Consider the following 17872-nt stretch of genomic DNA (forward strand, 5'->3'; position numbering starts at 1 on the left):
TGTGTATGAAGGATTGCAGAGTGATTCAAAGAAGCCTTTGTATGCAGGGTGCAAGAATTCCTTAACCCTGTTGTCTGCTGTGTTAAGTCTGGTTAATGTGAAGGCCAGGTATGGGTGGAGTGACAAAAGTTTCACCTCACTGCTTGAGGTAGTGCACAATCTGCTTCCAGAGGACAACACGTTGCCTAAAAGTTACTATAAGGCGAAAAAGAAATTGTGTTCGATGGGTATGGAGTCTCAGAAGATTCATGCTTGCCCCAATGATTGCATACTGTACAGGCATGAATTCCAAGAAATGTTGAAATGCCCTAGCTGTGGGACTTCACGGTACAAAGTGAAGGATGAAGAGGAAAGCAGTTCTAATGAAAACTCCAACAAGGGCCCCCCAGCGAAGGTTTTGTGGTATCTTCCAATCATTTCAAGGTTTAAGCGTCTTTTTTCTAATGAGGATGACGCAAAAGACCTTACATGGCATGCAAATGGAAGGATTTCTGATGGAATGGTCCGTCATCCGGCTGATTGCTCGCAGTGGAAGAAGATTGATGGTTTGTATCTGGATTTCGGGAAAGAGTCAAGAAATCTTCGACTTGGACTAGCCAGTGATGGAATGAATCCATATGGCACCTTAAGCACTCAACACAGTTCATGGCCAGTTCTGCTAGTAATTTACAATTTGCCTCCTTGGTTGTGCATGAAGCGAAAATACATGATGTTGTCTATGATGATATCGGGCCCAAGACAGCCAGGAAATGACATTGATGTTTATCTAAGTCCATTGGTTGAAGATCTGAGAAAGTTGTGGGATGAGGGGGTTGTAGTGTTTGATGCGTTTTGTAAGGAGATGTTCGAAATGCGTGCAATGTTTTTTTGTACCATTAATGACTTTCCAGCATATGGGAATCTCAGCGGTTACAGTGTTAAGGGTCATCATGCATGCCCCATCTATGAAGAAAACACAAGTTACATACAACTTAAACATGGGAGAAAAACAGTCTACAGTAGGCATCACCGCTTTCTAACACCCAATCATCCTTACAGACGACTGAAAAAAGCTTTTAATGGAAGTCAAGAGCATGATATTGCACCGATACCGTTGACTAGTGAGCAGGTATATCAGCGGGTTCAACACCTGAATACTGTATTTGGGAAGACCCAAAAGAAGGATAAAAGTCAGAGTTGCATATGGAAGAAGAGGTCCATTTTCTTTGATCTTTCGTACTGGTGTGATCTTGACGTTAGACATTGTATTGATGTTATGCATGTGGAGAAAAATGTTTGTGACAGTGTGATTGGGACGCTCCTTAACATTCAAGGCAAGACGAATGATGGCTTGAATACCCGTCAAGATCAAGCCGATATGGGTATACGATCACAGTTGCATCCAAGGTCTAATGGGAAGAAAATTTATTTGCCCCCAGCCTGCCATACTTTGTCCAAGAAGGAGAAGATAAGTTTTTGTCAATGTCTTCGTCGGGTGAAGGTTCCAAAAGGATACTCTTCAAATATTAAGATCCTTGTGCAGTTGAAGGAGCTTAAGCTTGTAGGGTTAACGTCTCACGATTGTCACGTGCTCATGCAACAATTGTTAGCCGTGGCTATACGAGACATCTTGCCAAACAAAGTCAGGTTAGCGATAACTCGGCTGTGCTTTTTCTTCCATGCTATATGTAGCAAAGTCATTGATCCTGTCAAGTTTGATGAGTTGGAAAATGAGGCCGCAATTATACTGTGCCAATTGGAGATGTATTTTCCCCCTACTTTCTTTGACATCATGATTCACTTAATTGTGCATCTGGTCAGAGAAATCAAATGTTGTGGTCCTGTTTATCTACGGTGGATGTACCCGGTTGAGCGATACATGAGGATCTTAAAAGGGTATACAAAGCATCTATATCATCCATAAGCATCTATTGTTGAGAGGTACATTGCAGAAGAAGCCATTGAATTTTGTTCAAAATACTTAGAGAAGGTTAAACCTGTTGGGCTTCCTGAGTCTCGGCATGATGACAGAGTGGGTGGTAAGGGTTCAAGATGACTGCATGTGATCACTCCAAGTGTAGAAGATTTGTTACAAGCTCACTTGTATGTCTTGAACAACAGTAATGAAGTTTTGCCATACATAATTAAGCATGAAGCTTTAGTCAAACAGAATAATCCGAACATGTCAAAGAATTGGGTTTCGAAAAAGCATAACAAGACTTTTTGTGATTGGTTTAAAGATACAATCTTTGCAGATGAGAATGCTTCAGAAACATTAAGAAAGCTAGCAGATGGGCCTAAAAGAAATGTTATAACCTGGCAAGGATACGACATAAACAGGTATTCATTTTACACAAAAGCACAAGATGACAAAAGTACAATGCAGAATAGCGGGGTCACCCTAAGGGCTGAATCTCAACACTTTGAAAGTGTCAATGACGCCAATCCCTGTGTAGCTTCCATCCCTTACTTTGGGTTCATTGATGAAATTTGGGAGCATAACTATGTGAAATTTACGGTATGTGTTTTCAAATGTAAATGGGTTGACAGAAACACCGGTGTACGCACCGATGATATAGGATTTACGTTGGTAGACCTAAAGAAACTTGGTTACCACAATGACCCTTTCATCATGGCAGAAAAAGCTAGACAAGTATTTTACGTGCAAGACCCTTGTGATGAAAGGTGGTGCGTGGTTCTGCAGGGCAAAACAATTGGTGTTAATGTAGAAGATGATGATTCATACATGGACACCTATGTTAGTCCTTTGACCGCTCAAATCACTCCTAACATTGTCGGAGAAGAAGAAGCTGACGATGTTCATGCTAATCAAAATGATCATGATGAAGGAGAATTGATTAACATCGTCTAATGTAATTTTCTACAGAGACAGAGGTCACCAAAGCAAGTAAGTGATAGCTACATTTTTCTCTGATTGAGGCATCGATATTTTCTTTTAAATGGTATCCTTGGTTTCACCTTTGCTTTTGTAAACTACACTGTAATTTACAAAACAAAAGTTGAAAGGAAAGATATTGAGCTGGTAGACGAGGAAGAAGCACAGATTGGTGCTGATCGTTCTAGTGCAACCTCTAATAAATCTGAGATTTATAAGGAGGAAGCACGAAATGCAGCACAGAAGCATAAACCAAAGAGGGTGGAGAGTGTCAATACTGATGCAAAAGCCTTTGGTGATCACTGGAAAATTCAGATTGCTCTATGCATTCTGAAGCTGAACCACTAGAACATACGAAGGAAATAGATACAGGCCATCAAAGTGTGTCATTGGAGAATAAGACAGGAGATTCAACTGTGCTGAAGATAGGAAATTCGGCTAAATTTGTGATAAAACAAGACATGAAGGGAAGAAGGCATAAATATGGGTTAAACAACAACAAACGTGAGAAGGCAAAGAAGAAAAGGGTGGTGGATGATGAAACTGGCGACAAACATCAGCTGGATGAAGTCCTAAGGATGCCATGTACATGTGTATTTATGAAGATATAGTATTTATATTCCATCAAGCATACATTGACTGTTGATTACATGTAATAGACTCTTTATAACACGGTTTCCCCAAATCACAATTAAAAAGCACAACTAAATCACTTTCAGGGCACCCCTTTTGACCCTCCCAAAGTCATGGATGATGTTTTATTTCTTGCTTGGTCTTGGTTAAAAGCTAGTGAGAAAGGTTTCAATACTTTATTTAAACATTGGTCTACCAATCTTTCGGAGTCCTTTGGTTAATTTGTCTTGTCTCTTTCAGTGGTAGGGTTTTGTTGGGTTTTATGTTTTTGGAAGGTGGCACCTTGGGTGCCTTGTATCTGATCTCCTCAGTACCTCTGGTACTGTTATGTTTTATTAATAATATTATACTTTTGCCTTCCAAAAAAAAAACTTATGACTGATCCTCTTTTGATTAATCCTATTTTGTATGTTGTTGTATGTTATTGTATAAAAGATCATGGGTTCTCCACCTGCCTCCACTCCTCCTCCTCCTTTGGACGCATCGGCTTCGCCGTCTATTGTGAAGCGGACACGCAAAGCCTCACATCTACGATCATTGTCCACTAGACCACCTGGTGCTTAGAGACCAGTGGTGCATGTTGATCCTGCTACCGGGAAGGCCGACAGTCCCCTCAGGAAGAAATTAAGAACATATTTGGGGATTGTAGCGTGTGATAAGGTGGATGTCACCTACGAGAACTGGAAGGAGGTCCCTACTGCTTAGAAGGACCTGATTTGGGAGGATATTCAGGTATTTTTCTTTTCTTATTTGATTTTGTTTAATTAATAGCCAAAAAATACATTATTGTAATAAATAAACTTTATTTGATGTTGTCAGGCGAAATTTGATATCCAAGAGGCTTCTGACAGTAGGACGAAAAGGAAGTTACTGCAGACCGTGGGGGAGAGATGGAGGCAGTTTAAATCAGACCTCACAAGGAAATGGGCCCTTGCAGCCGATCAGGACGGTGTCGAGGACACTGTCTGTGAGAAATACGGCATCAGCAAGGAAAAGTGGGTCCAGTTTTGCCAGACTCGCAGACATCCTTCTTGGGAGGTATGTTCCTTGCCATTTAAGTTGTTTTTCAAAAAACATGATGTTTTTATACTTTATTCTACCAATTTCAAACATTATAGTTTAATTTTTTCAGGATGTGCGCAAGAAGGCACAGGCCATCCAGAAGCAGAATACTGCCCCCCACGTTTTGTCTCGTGGGGGTTATGATTATTTGGAGCAGAAGCTCCTGGCTGAAAAGATGAAGAAGAAGCTGGAGGAAGCTGCACAGTCAGGAAGTGTTGATGGCATCATCGACCCTCCATCCCCGGTCAGATGCCATGTGAAGTGGAAGATGGCCCGCATGAAGAAAACGGGGGAGATGACGACTGAGGCCGCAAAGGAAATCGCTGATAAGATTGTAAGTCATTTTCAACTAACCATTACAATTATATTTCAATATTTTGTGAATGCCATGTACCACTGTGTGTTTTCTGTGCAGGATTCCTTTGAGGAGCAGGCCATACAGGATCGTTCGTCCCCCATGGACATCAGGATGTTCTCGTCGCTGCTATTGGACGTCCAGAGCACCCTGGATGTGTCTGTGCTGCTAAAGTCGATGTCACCATCAAGCAATACTTTGGATCGGCTCCATGGACCTCTCACAGCGCTTCCTCCCTACCTCTTGACGAATTGCAGCAGCTAACCCAGCAAATCAGGGACCAGCTAAAGGAGTCCATCATAGAGAAAGTGACGAGCCAGGTCATGGCATCCTTCAACCACATGCAATCCTAGCTTCAGTTGCAGATGCAATCTCAGGGACTTGCAATGCCTCCTAAGCCTCTAGTTGGTCCCTTCGATCCTCGAGTGAGCATAAAGGGGAGTTGTGTTGATCCCTCAGGAAACGATCCTGAGACTGGTGACTCTGACCGGTGCGGCTTGTACATAGAAGCAAATCCTGCCCGCCTGGTTGCCATGGGGAGAGTTTATGAGGGATCCACTGTTGTTCATAACACTCCTTTGTTGCCTGGCCAAGTAAAGGTGAGTGTGGAGGAGGTTACAGTGCAGATGCTCCAGTTCCTGTACCCAATGATGAGGTTTCCTTAGTGGGGCAGACACTTCACACCTTCCTTGCGTGGCCGACACATCTGATCAAGTCTTTATCACAGCAGGTACTTATTGTCCTTACTATATGTTTCTTCTTTTTAAATTAATTCATTAAGCGTGCCTCAAATTAGGCTATTTAACTTTGTTTCATGAACAGGTAGTTGTGTCTCCGTCAAAACCACCTTCGAAGCTCGATCCGGAGGTTGATGATCCGCTTTATCTGATGACATTGACCATCTCAGAGCTTTTCTTGAGGCCTTATCAGGTTAGATGGGATGCCACCGTGTTCGGGGTCTTTAATCCAGATTTCCCCCTCTATATAAAGCACAAAGACCTCTTCAAAATCGCACACGGTTGAGGATTCTGTAAGTCATTTTATATTACTTTTAATTACCTAAGTTATTACTTTCAATTCATAAATATTTAACTTTGACTTAACATAAACAGGCATCTCACTGAAACATGTATACGAGTGGGGAATTCTGATATTTATGGATTCCTCGAGCCACAGTCCATTCATAGGTCTAGGCAATCGCAGTTTGAGTCTGAAAGTTACATAAAGAGTTGGATGCAGAGTTCACAACGCAATGTCTATCTTGGAGCCTACCTAAATGGGTAAGTCACAAAATAACTAAATTTAATTAATGTTTACTAATGTACTAACCCATTTTAGGTTCCACTGCAGCGGACACTGGCAGATGGTGGTCATCCTGCCCAAGGAACACCTTGTTGTCTGGTTTTGTTCATTGCATAACAGGCCAGACAACTACCTTAAGGGGATTATTAATAGGTTAGTGTTTTTTTCAATACATTTGCATTGTAATACCTCAACGTACAACACCAGTTTTTAATTGTTACTCATCTGGAACAGTGCTTTAAAAGGTCTTGATGATGCTTCACAGCCTAAATCAAAGGCTTCTACTAGGTGGATTGTCGTCAAGGTACGTCATTTACATAAAACTTCCACTTATATATATTTTTTTATGTGTCTGTACACTAGTTGATTAATTAATATCCAAATTTCATTATGTATTTAGTGTAATAGATAAAAAGGAAGTACTGAGTGCGGCTACTATGTGATGCACTGGATGTCCACCATCATTTTAGGAACTTTTAGGAATAATTGGGAAGCGGTAAGTTTATTTCAAACAAAATCAATTTATTTATAATTTGTATTACATTATTAACTTATTATGATTTATTTCATCATGCAATATTTTAACGATCCTAGACCATTGGAGCCAGAGAGATTAAAGGCATTGCGGATCCAGTGGACACAGTTTTATCTCTGAGTTAGAGATCAGGCCTAGGATTTAGGGACAGTGGTTTTTTCCTTAGTTTACTTTGGTTTAACATTTTTGACATTTTCTATGTAATATGAACATTGAATTCATTTGATGATTGTTCTTTATGATAAATCAATTATTTGATGTTTATTATCATTAAAACTGCTTGAAAGCAGAATAAAATGTTTATTTGCTGTGAATTGAGCTTGAAATTGCATTTGACAGGTACAATTTTGGGTTTACTGTAACATCCTGGAAATTTCTACCCGGAATTTTTGAAGACGATGTATTTTGAATGATTATATATATATAAGTATTATTCAGTGTCTATGCCTATATGTTCTTGGTAGAAGTAGGAATAGTGGGGGGCAAGATATGCGGGTTAGGCTAATTAAGGAAGAGAAATCCATAACTGGGAGGTTATGAGTTAATTCCTAATTAATTAGTTAAAAATCATCGTTTTGCGTGCGACTTAGAATTTAACGAAACCAACCTCTGAACCACGCTCGGGGTCTTATTCTGAGCGTTTTGATATATATATTGCTTGCTTTCGAAAACTGGCCCCGACGGACGCAGAGAAACGCGAGAAACTGGAACCAGAGAAACAGCACGAAAACCGAGGCAGGATTTTTAGCGTTTCAAAGGTCAGATTTTCCTCACTTTTGTGACTGAGTATGGGTCACAGTCAAAAAGAGAAAGTGGGCCCTTCTTGCTCCACTCAAATGGAGACATGTGACATTGCTTAAATAAAATAATAGAAAAAGAGAAAACCCTTTTATTAAAACCAAAAAGCAACCCTCTCTCTCCTCACTCAGCCCCACATTTTCAAAAGCTCTCTCTCTCCCTCTCCCTCACGTTGCTTTTCTTCCTCCCTCATTCACCATTGAAGCTCCACACAAAGCTTCAACCTTTGGTGCTCATTTCTGCCCCAAATCGTGAAAGGAGAGCATTTTCGGGATCGTGAAGTGCGTGGCTACGAGTGGGACTTCGAAAATTCAGGTTTGGGTGGACTTCTTTCTCTCTTAAATTTCGTGGGTATGGGGTTTTGGGAGATGTGATGGGTAGTTTTGTTAGTTTTCTGCTTCATGATGGTTATTTGTGAAGACTCTTGTTGAAAGCTTGTTGAAATTGCCATGTTTGGATGAGTTAAACATACCCATTCTATTTTAGGGTTTTTGTGATGATGTTTGTGATGTTTATATGCTGAAATTGCTGATGGAAATCTGTTAGAGACGAAGGGTAGAACTAACCTAGGGTTAGAAAGTGAGAATGTGATGTTATGAGTGGAAAAAGAGTGAGACTTTGAGGGTTGGAAGGCTAAGTCTGAATTCTGTGGTAAATGGAGGTTAAAGTGAGTTAATACTAGCTTGAAATGTCATTTAGGACTTATGAGAAAGCTTGGACTGTGCTAGAGAGAAAAATAAATGACCAAAATGAACAAAGAGCCATTTCTAGGGCAAATTTGAGTGTTGAAGAGTCAAATTTTGATTCGGTGAGATTTTAGGTGTAAATTCAGTTTGAGCAAGTTTAGATTGATGTTATGGACTTGTGTGAGGTGAGAGTTTCCTTCAAATTTACCTCATTATAAATTTCACTTTTCAAACCTAGAAAACCCATTGAATTGAGGGGTTTTGGACACCTAGATTTTGTGTTGCTGTGGTTTGAAGCTTGGCTTTGGTTTAGACATGTTTGATACATGATTTGGGACTTGTAGGATTTGATTTGAGCAAGATTGGATGAAGGGAAGTGTGATTTTCGAAATCTGCACTTATGCAGAATTTTGCTGTCAAAATAGGTACAGCAGGATTTTAGCTTGGTGCAGAAAATGCTTGTGTGTGGTTGGCTGTGGAAAGAGTAGTGCAGAATGAGTTCTGGATGTTTGCTAGTAGATCCCAACGGTCACAATGTAGGCTTATGTACTATAGACTTCCAGTAAAAGTTTGGAGTCGATCCAACGGTTAACGAGTTGAATCGAAGGAATTGTTATTGGGGTCTTTAAGTGAGAAAAGCTGTGATTTGGTTGGTGTTTTGGCAGAGTTTTCTGCCTTTGCTCTGTTTTGTTTGGCTGTGATAGCTGTGCTGTTTGAATGTTGTTTTGCTTGGGTGTTGTGGAAGCTTGGGAGGATTGATGGGGACCCGGTGTTGAGAGAAACGAGGATATGGGCTACGTGGGAGTACGTGAGCTCAGTTGGAGGTGGGCAACAAGGGATGGTGGGTTTATGCGCGCATTGTGGATGTGGAAAACTTGTTGTGCACCATCGCCCGATCGCCACCTAGTACCACATGTGATGGGTACCCCATAATCCTACAAGCTTGAAATGAGGAAGTGTTGAAGGGTGAAACTTCCTGCTTTTATTGTTGACCACAGAGTGGTACCTGGAGATATGTCGCGGGGGTCAGGAGACCTTGGGGACGTCAAGTGGGGTGCTATTGCCCAAAACCAAGCTTGACCAATCCCGACCCAACCCGGGCATAGTCGGTCAGTGAGAACCTGTGATGTACCTAAACAGGCGAGCTCCTGGCAGTCAACAGATAAAAGGAACAAAGACCACAAAGCAAGGAGGCTTGTGGTGGCTGGCCAGCTGTGAATTTTGTGTGATATGTGGAGTATGGCCTCTGGTAATCGATTACTAAGGGTGGGTAATCGATTACAAGGCTTAAAATTGAAGACAGGAGGCTAAGATGGTCTCTGGTAATCGATTACCAAGGGGTGTAATCGATTACCAGGCTTGAAAAAGAAGTCAGGAAACTTAGGGAGCCTCTGGTAATCGATTACCAGCCTGTGTAATCGATTACACAGAGGGATGGGTCACTGGTAATCGATTACCAGGTATGTGTAATCGATTACACAGTGCATTTTTGCATATTTCATGTCCTGAGGCTGTGTAATTCAAGTTTAGCCTCTGGTAATCGATTACCAAGGATGTGTAATCGATTACCAGAGATGGAAAGCCTTAAAATACCCCTTTTACTTGCATGTAGTGGTTATGAGACAAATCGTGTGCAGCGCAGTTAGATTCTTGTGAAAGAGTCTACCCCTTTCTCTTCTTTCTTGTAGATCGTGATGGCGGCGCAGCTAATCCGTGATCGAGTAGAGATGGAGTGCCTAGAGGGAGCTTGGGAGACCCTCGAAGGCAACACGAGGTGCCGATTTCGGGGCACCATTCGATTCACGGCTACTTCTTTGGTGCATCCAGATGAACCTGCATGGACGCTTCAGCGCACTGTGGAGTGGATACTACCCACGCCTACACCATATCGTCTAGTGGAGCCCGTTCAAGTGATCGAGGTAACGTCATCCGAGGAAGACCCTGAGGAGGACCTGGAGGAGCTACCTCCTGAGCCTGTTGGGGATGCCCTTGACTTTCTAGAGGGTGATGAGGATCCACTTCTTGAGGTGGATTCTCCCGAGGAAGTCATGTCGGCATCTGAGGCAGACTCTACGGAGGGTAGTGGCCCGAGGGAGATGGCGATCAGCGGAGGCTCTTCATCCTAGTGGACAACTTTTTGGATTAGTTTTGTATACTTTTTGAGGGTGGGTGTATCTAGGACTGACTGTTAGGTTTACTCTTTTGTTTTTGTATGGATAGACCTGATGTATAGGAATTTGATGATTGTATACATGTGGCTGAAGCCACCACTATGGACACCTTTGCTCTGGATGACACTGTATTTTGTAAAACTCCCATATTTTGGACAGCTTTAAATGATGAATGCATTTATGATCGATCTTGTTATTTGAAAAGAAAGCATTAGTAACTTTATTGGTAAAAGAGTTTATCGATTGTATTTTATCCTTTTATTTTCACGTGACGACCTAAAGTAATGGCTGGTATATTCTTCCTTTTGAAATAGCAAAATAATTTAGAGAATTATGAGCGGTAAGAAAGAAATGACTCCGAATAGAGTTGTGAACTGGTCATTCAGGACTTTATAGTGAGGATTTTCCTTCTAAACCTAGTTATGGTGAAAAGAGAAAGAAATGAAAAAGAAAAAAAAAAAAATTTTACCATGGTTTTTGTTATTTAAATTATTTCTATTAAACCAGTCATTAATTTAAGGACGCCACATTTACTGTAAAAACAAAAAGTATATATAAAAAAAATACTTGAAAACAACATCGGTTATTAACAAAAACCGATGTTAATATGATAAACAACATCGGTTATTTACAAAAACCGATGTCGACATGAACCTTAACATCAGTTGTAATAGACAACCGATGTTAACGGAATATGTTAACATCGGTTATCGTAGGAAAACGATGTTAATATATTACATTAACATCGGTTTTACTAGAAAACCGATGTTAATATAACATATTAACATCGGCTTTACTGCAAAACTGATGTCAACGTTCATCATGCGTACACTTTTTTTGCTGTTGTTCATTGTGTTTAACATCGGGTATTTAGAGAACCGATGTTGTCATATATATGTTAACATCGGTTTTACAAAACCGATGTTAACATTGATACATTCAACATTGGCACTTTCAACATCGGTTTTAGAACCGATGTAGAATGTTCTAAATAACCGATGTTGAAAGTGTATTTTCTAATAATGGAGATAGAGGAAGAACTCAAGAATATTACAAAAGGTTAGTGTGATTTTCTTTAAAATCAATACTTTTGCTTAAGTGTCTCATGTTTTGATATGGTTTTAAAAGGCAATTTAATTCCATGTATTCAAGAGATATTTTGTTCTTTTAGAAACACATGTATAATTTGAGGTGTATTTAATTTTACTTGACATTATTGATTATGTAAGAAATTCTGGAAGAGTTGAAAATTAAAATTAAGGGTTTCCTTTCCCTCTTTGACTACAGGCGATCCACCTCAACGGGAGAGAAGTGAAAAAATTGCCATAAAGAAAAAGTTCAAGAAAATGGCACAAGGTTAGTGTGTTTTTCTTTGAAAACAAGTTTATAATATCTTAAAAAACATTCTACTATATAAAATATACATAGTTGGTGTAAAATATTTTTCTACATACATCTCTAATAATAAGATTTTGTCATTTTTAGTAACAAATCTATTCACTTATAAATATAATATATGAGTAGTTTCTTTAAAATTATTTGTTGAAATAAAAGCTCATTTTAATAAAATAAGTAATTTTTATATTTTTAGTATAAATTCTATCTATTATGTATGAATATGTTCATATAAGAGACACTTATTTTAAAATTATTTTTTAAAGTTTAAACAAATTCACTTTCTTATATATATTTGTGTAAAAATATTTTACACACAAGGGGCTACATAAAGTGAGAATAGTATTTGTAATAAGAAGATAAGAGAAGTAAATTTTGATTATATAATCATGTACGTGGATAATTCTGATTATATAATCTCTTAAAAAGTTATGTCACATTATGTTTAATCTTAATATTGCATGATTTCATCCGATACTTAATTAATCATGATTATCTCACTTTCTCATATAAAAGTCCCTACAATTCACTTTCTAAGCATAACTCAACTTGTTTGTATAGAGATCACAAGAAGAGAAATTAGTAAAGCAAAGGTAACAAATAGAAAACAATCTCTCTTTTAACATCTCTAGATCTTTCCCTATGAATAGAAGCATTTTTTGCATGTTCTATTTAGTTGAAACTTGAAAGCAAAATAATATTTTTTTTCCCTTGTATTTATTTCATATGTACTTGAAGCTCAGAAACCACAGTGTTGTGTTGATGAATTGTTAAGAAGGAAGAAAGTATATAAACCATAATAGAATATTATCATTAACGAACCGGGCTTTGATCTTGTTTGCTTATCTCCCAGACTGCTACAATAAATTGACTTCTGTTATGTTTAATTATTCGATAGGGAGAAGTGAGGCATTTATTAGTTTTTCCAACCTGGCTTTTTTATGATTAATTAAACAAATGATAAAAAAAGGCTTTAACAGTTACTACAGGTTGCTTAACTGTGATTGATTTGATTTCACATCTGCTTACCCGAATGATAATAGAGGGCGCTTCCTTTTTCTGCACTAGTGTGCATCTTTCATCAGCTCACGCACAAGCACAACCAATTGAGATCTCTTTTCTCATTCGATTTTCCCTGCATTTCAAGCAAAAGAGCAAACAATACAGCAGCGAAATCCACTTCTCAATCAACTTTGTCTGCATTGATATACCACCCTAATCTTCCTAACAGTGTGTAGTATATAAACTATATACTACACACTTACATAGTATTTGACAAAAGCGGACACTATGTTATGTCTAGCTTTATCCACTAAACTAAAATATATATAAAACATTTTAATTGCATAGCTTTATCACCAAACACGCCTCTAACTAGATGACTCACATTTGATTTGGTCTGACTCATCATTGTTAACATTTCGTCCAAGAAGTCCCCCATGCCCTGCAAAAGGAAATTCATTGTATGATTAGGTCATCAAAGTTATTGGATCAAGAGCACTCCTCCCTATGGTGGAAACAAGATCCAATTCCACCCCCCAACCAAACAGGATTCCATGAATTATTCCCTCCTTTTGAGTTCTTTAAGCAACATGCCCATGTAAATTTGTACACACAAATTGACTTGACTTATAAGAAAGCTTGTGCATTTGTGGCAATCCCAATCAATAGAGCCAAGCATTTGTAGGACAAATCGGATTCTTATTAATCCCTAAGAAGATGCCTCTTTTCACATGAACTAGGGAGAAAAAAAAAACATGGACAGTGTAGAAAACAGAAACGTGACAAGACTGCATGACAAAAATGGTAGAATAAATTAAACAAGATTGTGTAAATAGCAAAAGAATTAGAGATAAAGAAGTGCCACAGTGGTGCAGTATGCATTCTAATCCCTTGGCAATTCAATGAAAATGGTAGAATAAATTAAATAACGAGTTAACACTTAAATGCGAGCCTTGTCCAGAAATAACAATTTCAGTGATGGAATTGTTGATTACATGATCAGAAGTAATGGAATTATTAACCAAAAACTGCAGTCACACCTTTTTTAATTTATCTTCCTTGTCAAGTGTCTCTCTGCGCTTGTCGTTATCACCTCCCTACAAAGAAAAAATCCAAGTGAGGCTCACATCAAGTATTAGTACAACAAATTTAATATGTAAAACTAAACTAGACTTAATAAAGCAGTCATCATTGAAGAAATGCAAGAAGTATATGATTGCTTTATCATGACTTTTTTGGTTTGCTGTTTTTCTGAACTTGAAATATGGTAATATATATCTGTTAATTTGAGTAGATATTTCAGTAATGTAGGTGGTGTTTGCAAAAGGAAGTATAGGCAAATTGTTCATAAAAAGTGGAAGCATATTACCATGCCACGTCCAAAACTGATAAATCTTAAACGAATATAACATAACATAGTCCATTTCTAAAACTAGACTAGTCCATTTCCAAATGTAGCTGTGCTCATTATTACGAATATAACATAACATAGTAATACAGATGTGAATAGTATTTTAGTTTTTCTTTTGCAGGATTTACCAGGCTTCATGGAATCCCTTGTGAAGCAAATGTCTGTAAATCTTAAACGCATTCATAGCTTAGGGATAAAAAAGGTAGCAGTTGGGTTATTACAGCCAATTGGGTGTTTGCCTGTGTTAAATGTGATATCTTTCCGTACGAACTGCATTGGCCTTTTGAACGTGATCTCCAAAGATCACAACAAAATGTTGCTCAAAGCTGTGCAAGAACTCAACAAGGAAGCAGCAGACAAATCAGTTTTCATAACACTGGACCTCTACAACTCCTTCCTCTCTGCAATTGAAACTATGCAGAAAAAGCGTGCAGGTTAGTTCTCATTGTGCTTTAAATAGAATTTCAACACGCTACAGATAAAATTGTAGAGGATAGCATTTAATATTTATTTTTTGAAGAATTATTTTTATGGAAAATGCTAATCAGGATTCTTAGAACATTAATTAAGAAAATTGAAGTAGAAATATTTTTATTGAAAAATAAAAATATATATTATTTATAATCATTTTTGTCTTGTCTTAATATTTTCACATTAAATATTTTTTTGATTTGGTTTCTTAATCAATACTGTTATGACACATTTGTTAGCAATATCTTTTTTTATATATCTAAATCATGTCAGCAAGAGAAATGCTAACAAGACATTATTATATGACATATGCTTTAAAACAGAATCTATATTATTGGGTTATGTGGGAAATGCTAACAAAGATTAGACCTACGTAATTAATTAATAAGACTAACAGTGTGTTGAAATGAATGCGTCAAATAATAATAAAATCTCAATGATGCTAACTTTCAACAATATATGCATACAATAATTTGTTATTTTGAACTTTTCTAGTTATTATATATGCAATCTTTTTTTTTCTTCTTCTTCCCGTTACTCTAGCTAGTCATCATAGATAGCATTAGTTGATTTTGTGCAAGCAATTACTTTCTTTTTCTTAAAAAAAATTATAATAGAATAATGGAAATATCAGAAACTATGACTATAGATAGTTTCTAAGTTAAGCACTGAGTATCTAATTGCATAATTATAAGAAAACCTCTAGATGATGACAGTTTTTTTTTCTTTCTACATTATGCAGAAAAGTCTACACTGATGAATCCGTTGCAACCATGCTGTGAGGGAAACAATTTGGAAGATTCATGTGGAAGTGTGGATGACGAAGGATCAAAGAAATACAGTTTATGTGAGAACCCGAAACATTCTTTCTTTTGGGACACACTTCACCCTTCTCAAAATGGTTGGTTTGCAGTCTACACCCAATAGCAATCATATACTATCATAATTCACAAGCAGTTGAGAAGATGCAATTTCTTGCCTGCTTAAAGATTGTAGACTTCCCAGATTCTCCAGCACCTAAACAACAGAGATATTAACACACAAATAAGTTCAGAAAATAAATAACAAAAGCTAGTATTTGCACGGTATATTAAGAGATTGTGGCACACACATATGATTCCTTCAAACTCTGGGGAGTACAACCACATTACGTATTAATGCTAATTGCTAAACTCCAAATAATTCTACAGATTGCTATATAAAATAAGGAAAGTCACACCTAGTAAAACACACCTAGTAATAAAAGTTTCTGAATATGCTTTTCAGCCTTTGTTTCTAACTTGATTCTTCTTTCAATTTCTGCATCCTGCAAATGCACGCCACATTCATCAAATTAAAGCTTATTTAACAGTATTATTTCTAATTTAATAAGTGCCAAATTTATAAAGGACAAAAGACCTGAGCATTTTCTTCAGCATCAGCTTCACGAAAACGACGACTTCGGCTGCAGACTAAGCAGCCCATGTTATCTGTTACAAAGAAGATGCATTGATCAAGCTCCACCAGAAACCGTTGTTTCAATTTTCAATACTCTCCTTTATTGCATACTTGCATTATGCAGCATTTATCGTAGCTTATTTAGACTTGTGGAAGTAGCTTATTATGACATTTCTATAAAAACTCTATTTATTAGTTCAATAAACTTCCTGGTAAAACTTAACAAATTATGTTCTTTTTAAATTAGTTTTAACTAATTAACGACATAAGTTCTTTTTAACTAATTATACTAGTCTTCACAATCAAGCTTATAAACAATTTAACTAATTATACTAGTCTTCACAATCAAGCTTATAAACAAATGCTCATTTGACAAGAGCTTATTGAATCCATTGCTTAATTAAGGTGTTTACTCAAAAACACACCCTCTATGGACTTGAGTTCACCTAACAAGAAGACATGAGCAGAGCAAACAAACACAAGTAGGCTGTCCCACCTCAAAGGAATATCTCAAATCAACCACAAGCTAATACTTCATGCAACTTGCAATAATATATGCAAATAATAGATTATCAATCCACAGAATAAATAAATAAATAAGAAAGACTCAAGGGCACAGCTGGATAGCAAGAGTATCTTGAAACAAACTATGAATTGACGCTTTAGCCAGAACAGTTCCCGGCCCACACCTCAGATCTGCATTTATGATTATTCTGAGCAAGTTATTCAACCAAAATGCTACATTTAACAGACATTGGAATATTCTACTCCCTGCATATGGGAAACGATGTGATGATCACCTACAACTTGGATTTATTTATTATTATTATTTTTTGGTTACAAACCTACAACTACTTGAATTTTATCAAATGGATAAACCCCATTATCAGATACAAAGAGTGAAGTTAAGGATAATTAAGATGCCCATGAGTGTTAAAAAAGAATTACAATTTCGGGCATGGAGCAGAATCAATGAATCATTAAGTTATCAATTCATTTATAGGGGCAAGAATGGTCCCTTTTTTTTTCTATTTTACTTTTGTGGGTAATTATTTGATGCTTTGAATGCTGATTCTCGCTACACGAAGCATGAAAGCTTAGCAGTTGAAGTACCATGAAAAACAAGAGCATGCAGGGTACAACCACCTTATCATCAAAGTTTACAGCAGAAAGAGAATATAGTCGAAAATGGTACCCAAAAAAATCTACTGTTAAAAAACTATACAAAAAGTGAAGAAAAAAAGGAGAATATCTTCGCATCTCGATCTACATATGCAACACCAAACTCAGAGATCTCCTGAGCCAAAATCCACCCTCCATAAATAATCAACAAAAAAAAAAAGAGAAGGATCTTTTGGGAGGGAGAGAGAGAGAGAGAGATTGGGAATGCAACAGAAGAAAGAGTTCTTACCTGAAAAGAAGCAAAAGGGTCTCTTTTGCAGAGAAAGAGATTAATGAATGAATTAAGAGCGCCAAAGCTGTGAGGGAGGGTTCTTGGTTGGTTGTTCCTGCACCCTTTGGTCGGGTCAAAGTTGAGTTTAGAAAGGACACAAGAAGGCAGCAGCAACAGCAACAAAAGGCACAGCAATGGCACTTTTTTTATGTCTTCTTGGGAAAATACACTCATTGACCCCTCTTTCTCTCTCCGCCTGCCACTTTCAACTCCAAAATCTTAACGCAGACCAAGCACCACTATATTGTTTTTGGTAGTTAAAATTTTGATAAAAAAAAACATAAAA

At 37.6% G+C, this 17872-nt stretch overlaps 1 protein-coding gene across 1 annotated transcript; it reads left to right on the forward strand.

The window, feature by feature from the left end:
• Positions 1–1357: 1357 nt before the first annotated feature.
• Positions 1358–15623, forward strand: LOC114416215 (GDSL esterase/lipase At5g03610-like). Its single transcript, XM_028381080.1, has 6 exons — positions 1358–1386; positions 3749–3827; positions 5039–5245; positions 5748–5792; positions 14347–14659; positions 15439–15623. The coding sequence occupies exons 1-6, from the start codon at positions 1358–1360 to the stop codon at positions 15621–15623; spliced, it is 858 nt and encodes a 285-aa protein (XP_028236881.1).
• The last annotated feature ends 2249 nt before the right edge of the window (positions 15624–17872 follow it).

This window comes from Glycine soja, chromosome 6, assembly GCF_004193775.1.
Source record: "Glycine soja cultivar W05 chromosome 6, ASM419377v2, whole genome shotgun sequence".
NCBI lineage: Eukaryota > Viridiplantae > Streptophyta > Magnoliopsida > Fabales > Fabaceae > Glycine > Glycine soja.

Bases quoted from the DNA above. Each gene is read 5' to 3' on its own strand.
- LOC114416215 (XM_028381080.1), top strand. From the start codon at position 1,358: ATGGGTATACGATCACAGTTGCATCCAAG. The intron at 3,828-5,038 runs GTACTGTTATGT...CATGGACATCAG, and splicing joins TGATCTCCTCAGTACCTCTG to GATGTTCTCGTCGCTGCTAT. The intron at 14,660-15,438 runs GTTAGTTCTCAT...TACATTATGCAG, and splicing joins TATGCAGAAAAAGCGTGCAG to AAAAGTCTACACTGATGAAT.